Raw genomic sequence first — 16,795 nt, forward strand, 5'->3', positions numbered from 1 at the left:
GTAGTCTTATATTTTTATTTTATTTTATTATTCCATTGCCTTGATCGTCATTTGGTAGCATGTCTAAATGGTGCTCTCCATAAAAAATTCTTCTCAGGTGGAGCCCTAGGAGTTTTAACTTCGACGTTGTGCGGGTGTTTCAGCGGTGGAACAACTGGGGGACGTGTTCGTGCACCAGTCACATCAAGTGGTACCTCCCGTGCCAATACTCGTATACACAGACGAGGACGTGGACATCATGGAACGACGAGGATGTCTACGCTCGGATCCACGTGGCATGATGTACAAGATAAACAACCTTCGGCTTCGCCAGCGCCTACTTAAAATTGAACTTAAAAATGCCAAGAGGCGTATCTTGGTGCCAGATGATCGGTGGACTTTTGACTGTAAGATTAATTTTCATTATTCACATAACATTATGAATAATATATACTTATAAATATAATATTTTTATTAGTGCACGTTGAGGATAGTATGGACTGGAGAGATCCATCATTTTTAGAAGCTCTGGAATCTGAAACAGTTATATTAAAAAAACGAGTTGAAGCATGCAAAAGTCATGTACTTGTTGTAACATGTTTTGATTCATTTCCAATAAATCAAAGAAGAAAAAAAATAAATGCTGTATCACTGCCTAAATTCAAGGTTTCTTGATGTTGACTGCAATCAGCACACATGACAATTTGCTGATTTACATGAAGACTTTATTATATATTAAAAATTTTAATTATACAATTTATCAATTAATAATTGACTGTCATCATTATCATTATCATCATATAAATAATATTAAAATAATATTATTTATTCATAATTTTTGATATTCAAAGTCGACACTCCTCCATTGACAACCAAATATATACAATGTTTTCCCAAAAAGACTGCTGGCTATTGCCAAATTATTATTTCACATGAGTATATTTATTAAATAAATTTATATTAAATAAATAAAAATAGATAAATATAAAATGTAAAAAATAAACCGAATTTACAACTGAATAATTTAGTCAATAAGTCATCTGAATTGAATTAAATTAATATTTCAATTGTCAATTTATTACATTAATTCATTTTATTATGTAAATTCCAACTAGAACCTGTACAAAAAATTTTTTAAAAAAATTAAATAAATGAAAATAACGAAAATATATATAGAGATTAAATTAAATAAAATACAACAAAATAAAAATAATAATTATACATCAATTTATGTAAAAAAAAATAAATATATATATAGATATATATGAGTTATAGATAATTTAACATTCGAGGTGTAAAACCATCAGCTAAAATTCAAAACAAACATCGAAAAAAATTTAAAAAATGGTACACCATTATATAAAATAAAAAATTAAATAAATTCCATAAAATTTTAATATTAATGCACGCTCGTTCATTCAAGATATTATCGTATAGCTTTAATCGTTATTTGCAATTACCGCACGTGATAGGGCTCTGTAATTCACTTAGACACATTCATCGTTAAAACAAACAAATAATAATACTAATAATATATAAAATAACCAATTAAAACAATCATAAGTTTAATCGTAATTTTTAATCACGCAAAAAATGAGCCTCAATAATTATTTGTCATAAATAAATAAATAAATAAAATGAATGAAATAAATAATTGAATATTCAAAATTACTGCGCACAAATATCGGGTAAAAATGGAAAATAAAATCCATTAGCAATTGTTAAAAGCCATAAGATTAATACAGATAAAAATAAATTAAATTTTCATATTTAAATGTATTTAATAAAATTTTTAAAGTAAAAAAAATGTGTTGAAGTGCAAGCGGTTATACCTAAAAAATAAAAACGACAACGTGAACGGGATTGATACCGTAATAAAAAAAAAATAAAACCGTTTTCCATCAGCGGTGATAAATAAATAAATAAAATAAATAATTAATTTACATGTCACAAAAAAGTGTCACTGTATCATATTACATGTACCATATTTATGTACAAATTAGTCATAATTTAAATATAATTGTAATAAAGAAAAAAAAAATATTCAGATGAATTTCCATACAAGACAATTCATGTATATGGATAATCTAAAAATAGTTACCGTGTCATTGAGATAACTAAATAGATGATCACAAATTAAGTGTTACCATAACTTCCCTCGATCATAACTGATAATTTTTAAATTTATAAAATATGTTAAACTGAAACGTTCTATTATTTTTTTTTTTATTATTATTATTGCTAAATAAAGGGATCAGAAATACCTTCTAGACAATGACGTAGTTTTATGAATTATAATACAAACTGAAATATATATGTCAATCTGAATAATCATTATTTTTATTTTAGATATTTCATCACTTGCAGATGTCATCATCACTAAGTATCAGTTTGAATTTTTCTACATTAATTATTTTTTTTTAAAAAGCTTTTACTATTGTTACAATTAAATATTACACAAACAAAAAAAAAGTAAATAATTTTTTAATAATTATTAAATTGTTTTGAGTTATGTTTACGACGTCATCCTCAATTTTTTTTTATATATTTTTTTAGTATTTACAGTGTCGTCTGAAGAGCATGCAGGGAGTCTGATTAAAATTGTGTGATGATGAAAGGGTGGGGATCCTCATTGGACTGACCGAGTCAGAGTCTAACGTATTTATCGCATTCAAGAGTCAGTATTCTGAGAGTAAAGGGGTTCGAGAAAAGACGATTAGAAAACTCAACATTACTGTGACAAATTTTTTTTTTAAAAAAAAGTGCCCAAAAAAATTTAAATTAAATTTAAACAAACGAGAAAAAAAAATTAGGAGTTTTACTCCTGAATATATTAGTCATGGAAAATAATCAAAAATTTATATTTTCAATTTTGGCATTATTTTTTTTACCAACTGTAATATCATTGTCAAAAGAAAATTTGTATCCTTATACTGGTCCAGGAAGTCAATATCTACAAACTGATTCAAATGGACAATTTGTATCAATTGAAGTTCAATTAAAAACTCCAATTTCATTTTATGATAAAATTTACAACAACATATTTGTGAGTATATATTATTATTATTATAATAACAATGAAAAATTAACAAATATTTATATTTTGAGATGAAAATTCTTATGGGGATTATTTAGTTTTCCCACGAGATTAACATGAACATTAACGTTAATTTGTTTGCGCACGTGGTGTCATGGGAATGATAACGAGACGCCGCGGACATTTGCTCATTCTCTCAATTCCCAAACATATTTAATCCGTCGTTATTAACTCATATGACACAATTTTGTTGTCTCACATTAATATAAATACTTGAATTTCGGCATCTTTTGTAACGCAATTTAAAAAAAATAAAATTAATCCGCTGATTAAAACAATTTTTTTTTTATTTAATGAATTTTTCACTTGAAAAGTTAATTTTTATTATTAAAATAAGAAACGTTATATATGATTTTTAAATTTTATTACACGATGATGAATATTTTTTATTCCATAAAAATACATTTTGATATGTTATTAATTTTTTTTTAATTAAAATTTTGTTTATTTCATGTATAAATAATTTTTTCAAATTGTTTATTCTAACAAAATTGCGTGGTTAATTATTTTTTCTTGTCGTGTTGAGTACTCATTCATCATTTGTCAAGTCAATGATTCAATTTCTTAAGTTGTCTAATTTAAAAAGACACAATCTTTCATTTCTTTTTCCTTATTTTTTTAAATTTTTGTTGACCATCATTAATGATGACGTCTACACGCCTATATACTGGATTTAATAACATCATATCATCAACAATATATATTTACTCATTGTATACCTACATGAAAAATATACGAATGACTTTTTATCACAATCTCGGCATCAAGTTTTAGTGTCCAACTCACATGCAATCCTCCATGTCTCTGTACACATTGTAATTACCATTAAACACGGACTAAAATAACTCGATAAATAATATCAAATAATTACAATAATAATTTTATAAAGACATTAATGATAACAAAAAAAAACAATAATAAAACAACAACCCATAATAAATATTTATAAATTTTGCATATAATAGGAAAAAAACCTTTTTATTAGTCCAATTTTTTTGATTAAATAAAATATAAATAATATAAATATACGTAATTTAAAACAATCATTTTTTTTTAAATAATAAAAATTTGTTTTTTTATATTTAACAAGATATAAATTGAATTTAAATTTTACTTAAAAATAAAAAAATAAAATTGTCAATTTAATAAATTTTTTCGATCCCCTTTGAGTTATTTGATTGACATGCTGTATCATAATCAAAATAAATATGAAAAAATTTATAAAAAAAAGAAAACGACAAAATGTCTAGTTAGCATTTTCAACCTACACTTCAATCATCATCATCATTATTATCATTCATGATAATATCGTTGACAATTTTATTCATAAAAATGATTATACTCGATTGCACAATTACATTATCACTTTTTATCACTAGAAAAAATTCAATCCTCACGTGAAATTTGAGAATAATAATAATTGGAGAAACTTGCATCATCAACCCACATCAACATTTGTTTAATCTCATTAAATTTAAGTATTTTTTTTCATTTAGTATTATAGTACTACAATTTTAATTATTATTTTTATTTTTTTATTTATTTATTTATTTATTTTTTTAAATATAAAATGCAAATGAGTATCATATTTTTACGGGAATACACTGATTTTTGTTGAGTGTTGGGGATATGGGATACGTGTGTATAAGTGTGTCATCAAGGCTCGAGTAACCCCTGACCCTGACTGATAGCCTGCAGTATGATAGTTGTATATTTAACTGAATCTTTAACTTAATACATAATTTTAATAATCCCACTGACACATATCATAAAAAATAATCTTCAAATTATTTTTAATTATATTAAATAATATGCAGATTCTTTTTTTTTTTTTTTTTCTTTTTATAATGAAAAATTAATTTAAACTTTACTTGTTTGTTGTAAATAAAAGAAAATATTTCATATACTTAATATTAATTTGATAATAATTTAAAAATAAACTATATCATAATAAAATTATTTTTTTTTTTTAATTTGGGATAAATAGATTTTAACGAAAACAAAGTGGGTCAAAAGAAATCAGTGGTTACGATATCAGTTGAAAGTTTTTCAAGTAAACATGAATGAAAAAAAAAATAAAACTTTAACTATTAAATTTTATCATATTAATGTCAATTGAATGTAAAATTTGGAACATTTAAATATATTATTATAATAATGAAATGAAAAAGTTGTGATGAATGAACTGATAATAAATGATACGTATACAAAACAAAATAGATATAAAAAAAAAAAAAAAAACTTATCTAGAAAATATCCTATTACAAAATAAAACTAGAGATTGTGGGATTTCCTGTTTGACTTTTTTTTTTTTTTTTTTGTTCTAAATCACATGAATGAATTATGGAACTTTGACTATCAAAGGGCATTTTTTTCCAAGTCAAATGACAATCGTAAACCTACATAAACTAAATTATAATAATTTTTATTGATACAAGTAATAAGACAAAGTGCTAAATTAGTGCCTGCATATAAATCTTCTTTTAATATAGGTGAATAATTTAATGACGACAATTTACATGAATATTTTTTGTAAAATTAAAAAAAAAATAAATGAAGGGAAGTCTGCATTGTTTCATACACTTGTCATACAACAATTGAAGAATATAAAAATTACGTCATCGACATATTTTCTAGAAAGAAAAAAAATAATATATGATGATTATCTTAGCCTCAGTGAATTCAATTTCATTTATATTATATTTTTCAACAAATATTTCAGTCAATTTCAAGAGCCAACAATTTCATCCAATTTTTACAAAAGATTAAAGATTTTATTTTTTTTTTTTTAAGGTAAATGGAAATGGTGTTTTATCATTTATACGTTCAATGCAAAGATTTTTTAATATTGCATTTCCACTTGATGATCCAGTTATTGCACCATTATATACACATGTTGATGCAAAAGGTTCAGGTACTGTTTTTTACAGTGAAACAAATGATCCAGAAATTATATCACGTGCTAGAGGAATGATACGTAATTCTTATAAAAATATTACTGATTTTATACCAAGCCATGTTTTTATTGTAACATGGCTAGATGTTGGATATTTTGATGCCAAAAATGACAAGGTAAAAAAATACTCTCAACTTATAAATCTCTCGTATTTTCTCGACTTATTTTTGGCTCATTTTTTTTTTTCTTTTGTATACTACTTATATTTTTATTTCAAAAGATTTTATTTTTTATATTTTTCAAAAGGTCAATACATATCAAGTGGCTATATCTTCTAATGGTACTCATTCGTTTGTTGAGTTTTTATATCCTAATGGTGGTATTCAATGGATCCAGGGTGAATCACATCCAAATGGACTTCCAGATGCCAAAGCACAAGTTGGATTTATGAGTGAAGGAAAAATGTACACATTGAAAGGATCAGGAACTGATCAAATTCAAAATATTGACAAGTATATTTATCATTTATTTAAAAATGAATATTATATTTTTTAAACTCTATTTTAAATATTTTTTTTTTTGTTTAAATTCAAGATGGTCAAATATAAATAGACCTGGTCAATGGGTTTTTAAAGTAGGTCCAATTCTTGAGGGTGGAAATATAAAACCTCCAAAAAATAATGACAGTGAGTTAGATAAATAATTATTTTATTTTTTTTTTGTAATGATAATGTTAATAAATATAATATTAATTTAATTTTTGCACTATTTATAAAATGCACAATTAACAATACGTACGACTTGTTCGTCAAGTGGGTAATGATTTATTTTCAGATGAAAAAAAAAATGATGAAACATGTACAACTGGAGCAACAACTTGTCACAGTAAAGCAATTTGTGTTAATTATGATAATGGTTATTGTTGTCAATGTAAACAAGGATATTTTGGAAATGGAAAATCATGTCAACCAAATGGTAATTTTATTTAACAATTATATTTTTTAATTTTTCATATAACTATATAAAGATTCATTTTTTTTAAATAAATCATCAACACAAGTCATAAATAATACAAGTAATTAGGTAATATTTTATTGTTTTTTTTTTTTACGTTAAAAATTTTGATAATAGACCATTTGGTTTTTTCTTTTTTAAAGAATACTCTTTGTGCTCTTTTAATTATGAGTACTTTTTCACACGCACATTTAAAATATATGTATATAGTTACAAAACACTGGAGCACTTGTATAAGCCTGAGGCACAAATAATAAAAAATATAAAAATTCAGAATAGAGTTTAATTTGTCTGTGTTGAAAAAAAAAATAATTCTTTTTTTTATACTTTTATCATTTCTATTATTATTTTTGTTTTTTATTGTGTAACTATAATAAGATGAAACTTTTAGATTTACCAATTCGTGTTATTGGACGAGTATCTGGAAAAATAAATGGCGAAGAATTTCCATCGAAAGATCTACAGTGTTATGTACAAACTAAAGACGGTAGAACTTATACTGCAATATCAAGAGTACCAGAAAGTATTGGTCAAGATTTTCAATTATTGAGTACTTTGGGTGGTGTTATTGGCTGGCTATTTGCCAAGCCAATTGGCAATACTAAAAATGGATATCAATTAACAGGTTAATTTATAAACAGTATAGTATTTAATTAACTTTTCAAAGCTTTTTTTTGTTTAACTATAATTTAGCATGATAAAAAAAAAAAAATCAAATAATACGTATTTAAATACACAGCTGAAAGCCAAGAAATTTATCAAACTTATCTACAAAAAAAAAAAAAAAACAAATGAATAAAAATTTTAGCAAATGAAAGCACACAATTAGAGAGTAATTTTTATTTATTTTTTTTAATTTGTAGGAGGATTATTCAACCACACTGCTGAGCTTGTATTTGGTAATACAGGTGGTAGAGTTACAATAAAAAGTACATACCTTGGTCTTGATGTTTTTGGTCAATTAAAAATGAATGCTGATATTCAGGGTAATTTACCACGTTTACCAACTGATGCAAAAATTGATTATGGTGATCATGATGAAATTTATACATATAGTCAACGTGGAAATATAAGATCACATAGTAATAGAAAATATAAATTAAATAATGAAGCAACTGAACATTCATTTACTGTTGATCAAACAATTATTTATCAAGATTGTATTAATGATAATACAATTAATCAAGATAATACAACAAAACTTAAATATTCACGTGGTTTAACAACATATGAAACACGTGATGGTATAATACGTTTTGCAATGAATACTAAAATGGCACCACTTGAAGAAATTGATCCTTGTATTCAAGGTAGTGCAACATGCATGGAACACAGTTCTTGTATTGTTGATGGTGATGATTTTAGATGTATTTGCAATCCTGGGTTTGTTTTTTTTTTTAAACATTTTATTATTATTATTTAATTTAATTATTAGTATTTAATTTTATTTATTTATTTCTTTATAGATATCAAGAGTTATATGAAGAGGATGGAAGTTTAAATTGCATTGATATTGATGAGTGTACTGCTGGTTATCATGTCTGTTCTCAAGATGCTCAATGTATCAATAATGAGGGTGGTCATACATGTCAATGTCTACCTGGCTTTACTGGAGATGGAAGAGTTTGTGAACGTAAGATATTTTTGTATTATTGATTTTCTACACAATCGGTAAATGAAAAAAATTTCTATGAAATTATATGTACAAGTTATCATCTAGCAAGTACACAGATTTCAATGGATAAAAATAAATATTGATTATTAATATATTAATTAATTTTTTTTTGTTAGCATTTGGAACTTGTGAAGAAACACGTTGCAGAGAATATGAACAATGTATTATGGTAAATGATCAACCAACGTGTACATGTTTACCAGGTTTCGTTAATACAGAGAGTGGTTGTTATGCTGTTGAAGGTAACTTGAAAATAATAGAAAATATTAATAGAAAACTTTGAAAATATTTTAAACAATTTTTATTTTTATTCAGAGAATTGCAATGTTGCTAATATTTGTTCACCAAATGGAAATTGTACATTCGATCAAAGTCGACGTAATTACATTTGCATTTGTTCACCAGGATTCATTGGTAAAATAATATATATTTGTTGTTAAATATATAAACATTTAAATTAATTTTATTTAAATTTTTTAGGTGATGGATATACTTGTTATCCAAAAGAAATTAAAAGAAACACAACTATTACAACTGTTACTTCTGCTACAACTGCTACTACTGCTGCTCCTACTGCTACTACTGAAGTAGCCCCAGAGCCAACATGTATCATGGGTGTTTGTTGGTGTCCAGGTAAATGGAAACATCGAGATAGCAAATGTGTACAAACAGACAAAGAAATTGCAACACCAACAACGACAACAACGACAACGAAATCTCCAAACAATGACAGTAAGCATAAACAACTATGTTTTACATTTTTTACAATAGTAAATGAAACAATTGATCCATCAAATAATGAACCTGAAATAAATTTAAATTTTTAATTATTGTATAAACTAAATTATTAGTTATTAATAATTATTATATTAGATTAATAATAAACAAAAAAAAAAAATTCACAAAATAAATTTAAAATAAAAAAAAAAAAAAGAAAAAAAAAAAATCATATTAATAATTTTTAAATGAAATATTCAAGTGGTTTATTAATTTTTTATTAAAATATTTTAAAAAATTCAAAATAAGTATCAATTAAATTTATTATTAGAAGAGCTTTAAAATAGATAATTTAGATTTTTTTTTTTTTTTTTTCATAACTAACTTTGAATGACTGATTAACTGCATTAAATTTTTTGCATTTTGAAATTTAGATTGAAACACAATTAATAGGTTCATCAGGAATATAAAAAAAATGTGCATGAATAATTTTTTTTTACACTTTTACTATATATCTGCTGCAAACAAAACATGCATGCATGTTTAGAAAAAAAAAATAAACAAATGAATGAATAAGCAAACTTTAAAAATTAATATAAAAATCATAATTAATTATATTTAAATTGCAAGAATAGTTAGTTAATTATCATCAACGTAATATCATCATGAAAATAGTTTTATTTATATTTTTTTTAATAATTAAAAACGTTCATAGCCTGAATTAATTGCATTTGCTTGTACAGTATCTTGCAATGTGGTTAACACATGTCATCCATACGCTCAATGTGTATTTATCAGAGATACTGATAATTACGAGTGTCAATGCAGCAAAGGCTATGAAGGAGATGGTCTTGAATGTGCAAAAAAAGGTATGATAATTTTAATTTTTCTTATACAAATACAAATATCAATTTTATCAAAACAAAAATAAATAAAACAACAAATTGAGGTATGTCTTTAAACTTTGACCTGCTTATTTATTTTTTATTATTTATATATCTTTTTCTATAATTTATTTTAAAGATGTTTCCTGTTTGGAAGCTAATACTTGTGATCCAAATGCATCTTGTCATCCTGATGGATCAATCACCAGGTGTGTTTGCAATCCAGGATACGAAGGAGATGGCATAACATGCAGTCCAATTGGTTACAATTTTTTTTTGTTTTTATTAATGCTTATAACTAATTTAAATTTTATTATTCATAATATTATCAAGATGCAATTTTTAAATTTATAAATGATATTTTTTGTTATTTAAGAATTATTTATATTTTTAATTTAGATGAATGCAGTGATGATTCCGAGTGTGATACAAATGGAAGATGTTTTTACAATCCAACAAAATCAAGATATGAGTGTTCTTGCAAGCCTAAATATACCATGATCCAAGGACACTGTATGCCAATAGCTGATTGTTCAAAAAATCCATCTCAATGCCATGCCAATGCTCAATGTATAACAACAAGTGGTGATGGTGGCCATAAATGTGTTTGTATGAATGGTCTTCTTGGCGATGGAATTAATCAGTGTGTTGAAGCAACAGCTGGATGTAATATTGCTAATAATTGTGGATCAAATTCTCGTTGTGAATATAATCATACGACAACTAAATATGGATGTATTTGTGCAGACGTAATTATCAATTTTGTAATATTTTTATTTTTATTTAATTTGCATTGTATTGATGATTTTTTTGTATTTATAATTTCAGGGATATTATGGTGATGGATTTACTTGTACAGCAAAAATTTCATGTCGACAAAATCCTGGTCTTTGTTCACGTGATGCAACATGTACAAAAATAAATGATAACCATTATTCATGTGTATGTAATTTTGGTTTTATTGGTGATGGTGTACAGTGTAGAACAAAACCAAAACATCTATCAAATTTTTTACTTGTTAATCAAGGAATGGCAACATTGAGAATACCATTTTTTCCAACTATAGCTAATCCAGGAATGCCAATTAATTTAGCATATTCACAAATGACAATTGCTATTGACATTGACTGTGCTAATGGTAAAACATATTCAAGTGATATAACTGGTAAGTAATAAATTTATAAAAAAATATTTCGAAAGCTATATACAAGAATAATTAATTGACAATAGAATTGTTTAACTTTCTTCAGGTTCAAGAATAACAAAAATGTCATACAATGGTTCTGATGCAGAAACATTTATAACAAATGTTGGTAGTCCAGAAGGTATATCTGTTGATTGGGTATCTAGAAATATATTTTGGGTTGATCCATCAAGATCAACAATTGAAGTTGCCAATTTAGAAACTAAAAAAAGAAAAGTTTTAATATCTGATGGACTTACAAATCCTCGGGGTATTGCAGTTCATCCATATAGAGGGTAAATTTTTTAAACATTAAATTATGGATTTTATTTTTTTGTTTAAATTTATTATTTTATTGTAGAAAAATATTTTGGTCTGATTGGAATCGTGCAAATCCAAGATTAGAATGGGCAAATGAAGATGGCTCAGGACGAGAAATATTTCTCAGAGGTGCAAGTGTAAAATTACCAAATTCTCTTGCTATTGACTGGGCAAGTGATGAGCTATGTTGGGCTGATGCTGGAACATTTACAATAAGTGAGCTATTCATTTTTGTAAATCATTTTAATTATTAGATTATTTTTTATTTATTTTGAATTATTTTTTATAGGTTGTACTCCAATTGATCATAAAAACGTTCATGTAATTGCTAAAGAATTGTCTTATCCATTTGGGCTAGCAATTTCATCGGATAATTACTACTGGACTGATTGGAAATCGTAAGTGATTTATTGTGTTTATTATTTAAAATGTAAATTAATATTTATTTAATATTTTCACAGTAAAAATATCGAAGTTATGGCTAAAAGTAGCGGTAAACGTTTGAAAGAATTAACAATTCCACCTGGTGGTAGCGGCAAATTATACGGTATTGTTGCGGTACCAGAACAATGTCCAAGATGTACGTATAATTTTTTTTTAATGATTAAAAATAATACCTTCATGTATTTACTATTCAATGATGATGTTTATTAATATTAATTTATTTAACTTTAATTTAGTATCAAACGTTTGTCAATACGATAATGGACGATGCCACAAAGATCAACTTTGTTTACCGGATGGTCAAGGTGGTCGAACTTGCGCATGTCCAGATAACAACCCTGGGCCTTGCACAGAATCACGTAATTCGTCGTAAAAAATAAGCATTTAAATAACAACAAATTTAAAAAAAATACAACTATAATCATTTATTTACTAAAAATATATATCAAAAGATTTTTCTAATTATAATTTTTTTGTACAAAAAAAAATGAAGAAAACAAAAAAAAAAAAAAAAACAAGGAGAAGCTATTAGAAAATTTTAATTTATCAATAGTTTTATATTATTGTATTAATATTAATTTTCTACTGACATTATTGATTTAAAAATTTCTTTATTGCAAATGTTTTTTTTTTTTTTAACTTGAATATTCAAATATAATAAAATAATTATTTAAAATTGAATTTTAATTTTAATTTATTTTAATTTAATTTTAATTTAATTTCCATAGTTTACAATTACGTGAAATAATTTTTCTTGTGGAAATGATTCTCCGCCGTTTCTCCAATTATTTCCATCGAAATTTCATTATCATTTTTTTAATTTTATGTTTCATTTGATCCAGAGAAATAACCTTGTCTCTCCATTTCTTTGCGTAATAAAAATTTTTGAATTTTTCCACTTGTTGTTTTTGGAAAACTAGTAACAATTTTAATATAACGTGGAATTTTATAATGTGCAATTTTTCCTTTTCCAAATGCTTTAATATCGTCGGGTGTTACACAGCCCCCGCACACACATATCAGAACCCAAAACCTGTTTCAAAATGCATTACCTTCCAAAACAGCTTCACTTCGATAATAAAATAATTTTTATAAATAATAACAATTTATTATAATAAAGATAATAATTATATTTTACCTTGGGAAAAATATTTTCGCCTCCTCGAATAATCATATCTTTGAGTCGACCAATAATTCGACCGTAACCATCCTTTCGAAGAATAAATTTATCACCAGTTTTAAGCCATCCATCTTTATTTATTGTTTTATTTGTATTTTCAATATCCTCCCAGTATCCCATCATGACATTATAACCACGAACCCAGAGTTCACCTTCAGAGCCAAAAGGAACTGGCAAATTATCATTGCCCACAACCTTTTAAAACAATCAATAATAAAAACCTCGTTGCAAAATAAAAAAAAAATTACTCTAAATAATATAAATTATAACAGAAAGAATTTTTTGAATTTCATATTACCATTGCTTCGATATAATTCTGAACATATCCAACGGTGTCGTGAGCAACCTCCGCAGATTCTCCGAGTTGTGATTGGAACATCATCGCCGTTCCTTCTGTTAGTCCATAAACAGTCTAAAATAAATAAATAATAATCAAAATACATTTAATTCTGACCTATTAAATTTTTCATTTTAAATAATAATTTATTAATTTTTAAACATTGACATAAAACTTATGGAAATTATAGCTTAAGAAAATTAGACTGCCATTAATTTTCTGTTTGTAAAAAAAAAAACAATTTAAACGGGAAAAATATGCACATGAAGTTCCGTTAACCCGAGAGATATTTGCATAGATAGGAATAAATTATTGAAGTCATCGACCCTTAGAACTATACTCAATTCAATTCTCCCTTTTAAAAATATTCATGAAACAATTATTATTATTTGCTTACCATAAAATTATCTATGCCAAATGTATTTTCTATTTTCATTCTTAAAGCTGGTGATACATATGCACCACCTGCAACAGTCATTTTTAGTGTTTTTATTGGAGCATTTACTCGTTCTTGAACATCCAACATATTTACCTGTAAAAAATTTAGTAATTTTTATAAAAAAAATTATTTATTTATTGTATATCATTAAAATTCATACCCACATAGTTGGAGTTCCAAAAGCAATAGTACATTTTTCTTTGACAATTGCATCAATAGCATGTTTGGGATTAAATGTTGGTGATTGAAGAACAAAAGTTGATCCAGCTGCAATACCGGCCATGTGACCTTGGACAATACCAAAAGCATGAAAAAATGGAACATTAAAACAGATTTTATGATGACTTTCTGTTAAATTTTCTCGATCAGCAATCTAATTAGAATTAAATTCTTGATTAAGTTACTTTTTCGTTGGTTATTTTTTAATTTTCTTTCAATTTTTTAATCACCTGAATGCCATTGTTGACGAGTGATCGATGAGACAACAAGGGTGCTTTTGGTAAGCCAGTTGTACCACTGGTAAATTGTATATTACATCCAATATTACAAGACAATTCATCTTGATCTTTCTCAACTGCTTCAACTTCAATACTACTTGCCAAATTTTCAACGTCACAAAATCTACGTGTTCCACTTTAACAAGAAAACAAAATCAAAATTCATCTAGGACAATTCACAAAAAATTTCAAGGTAAATACAAATCAATCATTGATAAAAAAACAATATTCATTAACCTAATTGCAAAAGTTTCGAATTATTCAGTACAATCAGCTTATTGATTTAAAAATAAATGAAAAAAAAAATTCTCTAAATGACTTGCAAGACCTCAGATAAATAAAAGGTGCAAAAAAAAAAAAAAAATATGACTAGAAATTTTTTCAATATAAAAAATACAATACACTAAATTTATTATTATTTTAGAAAAATTAAAAAATTATATTAATTATGTGAGTAAAAAAAAATAAGAATATTTATAAAAAAAAAAAAAAAATTGATACAATCATTTTGCCCTGTGACCCCTCGTCTGTAAATTTATACATTGATTAAAATAAACTTTTTTTTTTGTTGGTCAAAAAAAAGGTACTTAAATCACTTGACCTATTTATTTATTTATGTTGTTATTTATTTTATATTATTCATACGACACCGAATAAAAGGGTCAAATTCATTACAAGTTTTTTTTTTTTTTATCAGAAACACGCAAAGTCGTGTACATGTCCAGGGTAGACTAATAATGAAGTATCTCTTATATATTTTTTTTAAATTTTTCTTTAACATATTAAAAATAATTTAATATCATAACTTTGATTTTCTTATCAACATAAATTATAAACTAACATGTTTTTGAATATTATATCTGACTGATAATAAATTTTTTTTTTTTTTAAACTTGAAGTTAACAAAAATCAACGTCATTATGTTAATGATTAACAAAGATACTAGTAATGTTGAATATTTATATGACAATAAATTATTTATATTTTAAATAACCGATAAAATAAGAATTAAAAATTTTCTTGCTTACGTAACACAAGCATCATGACCCCACAAAATAATGTGTTTTAAATCTGGACAATTATTTATTGAATTTAAAAGAATTTTTGAATTATCTTGATTTTTATAATAATTTGGTGAAAGTACAGCTTTAGCTTGTACTTTATTTAGGCAATAATCAATTTCTTGTTGTTGAAATGAATAATTTATACCGGCCATAATGAGTCCAATTTTTGATGTTGCTAAAAATGCAATTAGCCATTCAGCATCATTTACACCCCATATAGCAACTCTGTCACCTTTTTTTAAGCCTAAATTTTTTAATCCAGCAGCAAATTTATCTGATTTTTTTAAAACATCTCTGTATGTTAGTCGTATTCCCTGATGTAATGAAACAATACAATCACGATCGGGCCATTGTTCAACCGATTGTTTCATCAGCTGTCCCACAGTTATATCAACAAGTGGTAATCTTCCTTCAACATATTTATAAGATAAATTTCTATCAACAACTTTAGAGCTTGTATTATATTTTCTTGATAATTTAACTGGTATAATATATCGTTGCACAAAATTTAAACGCGATAACAACATTTTTAAAATTAACAACTTCAGCAGTTACTTGTCATTGCTTAATAGCGAAAATTGTACTGAATGATTGTACATGTCAGTAATGATTCTTAAGGTTGGAGGTTTAAAAAAATGAATTAATCATTATCAGGCAATGATAAACTACGTTATAATATATGGAAGGGGAAATAATTTATTTTGTTCCAGTCTAGTTATTATTTTTTTATCTCTACTGATATTGTCATTTGATAAAAATAATTTTAAAAAAAAATTAAAGTATCAAGTGAGTTTGTTTAAATTATAGAATAATTAATTATTAATTTATTGATATTTAAAATTCTAATAAATTATTTAATTATTGTTCTTTTAAAAAAATACAATTTTAAATTCAAGGTCTTGTTGTCAGTTTGATGATAATCCAAACTGACTTTGACAAAGTTCAATGAAAATTTTATTTTACTTGATCAAATGATGTCTTCATTATTTATAAAATGGTCAAGTTGTTACTGTATTTTACTGCAATGCAGAAATAACAATAAGTTAGTCCAAATAAATTAACATTTAT

At 25.2% G+C, this 16,795-nt stretch overlaps 3 protein-coding genes across 10 annotated transcripts in view; 2 read left to right on the forward strand and 1 right to left on the reverse strand.

The window, feature by feature from the left end:
- The window catches only part of LOC122855384 (kinesin-like protein CG14535), a 164,593-nt gene extending 162,326 nt beyond the window's left edge, over positions 1 to 2,267 (forward strand). For 2 of the 3 annotated variants that reach the window (XM_044156692.1, XM_044156691.1), the window contains 2 exons: positions 144 to 386; positions 458 to 2,267. In XM_044156692.1, coding sequence (XP_044012627.1) covers positions 144 to 386; positions 458 to 654 — 440 coding nt within the window. In that variant the 3' untranslated portion in view covers positions 655 to 2,267. Of the gene's footprint in view, positions 1 to 97; positions 387 to 457 lie in introns of those variants that run through there. The other variant, XM_044156693.1, reaches the window with a different exon arrangement.
- Positions 2,268 to 2,335: 68 nt separating this feature from the next.
- Positions 2,336 to 13,065, forward strand: LOC122855385 (nidogen). 6 transcript variants are annotated; one of them, XM_044156697.1, is made up of 20 exons: positions 2,336 to 2,451; positions 2,536 to 3,025; positions 5,870 to 6,148; positions 6,279 to 6,484; positions 6,567 to 6,658; positions 6,807 to 6,947; positions 7,378 to 7,611; positions 7,850 to 8,369; positions 8,453 to 8,619; positions 8,778 to 8,903; positions 8,977 to 9,075; positions 9,142 to 9,393; positions 10,402 to 10,524; positions 10,662 to 11,011; positions 11,091 to 11,427; positions 11,513 to 11,741; positions 11,807 to 11,982; positions 12,056 to 12,164; positions 12,228 to 12,346; positions 12,447 to 13,065. In XM_044156697.1, exons 2-20 carry the CDS (start codon positions 2,819 to 2,821, stop codon positions 12,581 to 12,583), a joined length of 3,903 nt encoding a protein of 1,300 aa, XP_044012632.1. In that variant the 5' UTR covers positions 2,336 to 2,451; positions 2,536 to 2,818; the 3' UTR covers positions 12,584 to 13,065. The 6 variants fall into 6 exon arrangements, with proteins under 6 accessions (XP_044012632.1, XP_044012629.1, XP_044012633.1 ...); XM_044156694.1 differs by lacking the exon at positions 2,336 to 2,451 and adding an exon at positions 10,122 to 10,247 and having other exon boundaries at positions 2,525 to 3,025; positions 6,786 to 6,947; XM_044156695.1 differs by lacking the exon at positions 2,336 to 2,451 and adding an exon at positions 10,122 to 10,247 and having other exon boundaries at positions 2,529 to 3,025.
- LOC122855386 (medium-chain acyl-CoA ligase ACSF2, mitochondrial) lies at positions 12,519 to 16,315 on the reverse strand. The gene is made up of 6 exons (XM_044156701.1): positions 15,692 to 16,315; positions 14,616 to 14,799; positions 14,327 to 14,539; positions 14,125 to 14,259; positions 13,689 to 13,802; positions 12,519 to 13,585 (listed from the first exon to the last, which is right to left on the reverse strand). Exons 1-6 carry the CDS (start codon positions 16,252 to 16,254, stop codon positions 13,277 to 13,279), a joined length of 1,518 nt encoding a protein of 505 aa, XP_044012636.1. The 5' UTR covers positions 16,255 to 16,315; the 3' UTR covers positions 12,519 to 13,276.
- Between the last annotated feature and the right edge of the window lie 480 nt (positions 16,316 to 16,795).

Source organism: Aphidius gifuensis, linkage group LG4 (assembly GCF_014905175.1).
Source record: "Aphidius gifuensis isolate YNYX2018 linkage group LG4, ASM1490517v1, whole genome shotgun sequence".
Lineage (NCBI taxonomy): Eukaryota > Metazoa > Arthropoda > Insecta > Hymenoptera > Braconidae > Aphidius > Aphidius gifuensis.

Bases quoted from the DNA above. Each gene is read 5' to 3' on its own strand.
- LOC122855385 (XM_044156694.1), top strand. From the start codon at position 2,819: ATGGAAAATAATCAAAAATTTATATTTTCAATTTTGGCATTATTTTTT. The intron at 6,149-6,278 runs GTAAAAAAATAC...ATTTTTCAAAAG, and splicing joins TTGATGCCAAAAATGACAAG to GTCAATACATATCAAGTGGC. The intron at 9,394-10,121 runs GTAAGCATAAAC...TTGCTTGTACAG, and splicing joins GAAATCTCCAAACAATGACA to TATCTTGCAATGTGGTTAAC.
- LOC122855386 (XM_044156701.1), bottom strand. From the start codon at position 16,254: ATGTTGTTATCGCGTTTAAATTTTGTGCAACGATATATTATACCAGTT. The intron at 14,540-14,615 runs GTGATTAAAAAA...AATTCTAATTAG, and splicing joins TCGTCAACAATGGCATTCAG to ATTGCTGATCGAGAAAATTT. The intron at 14,260-14,326 runs GTATGAATTTTA...AATTTTTTACAG, and splicing joins TTGGAACTCCAACTATGTGG to GTAAATATGTTGGATGTTCA.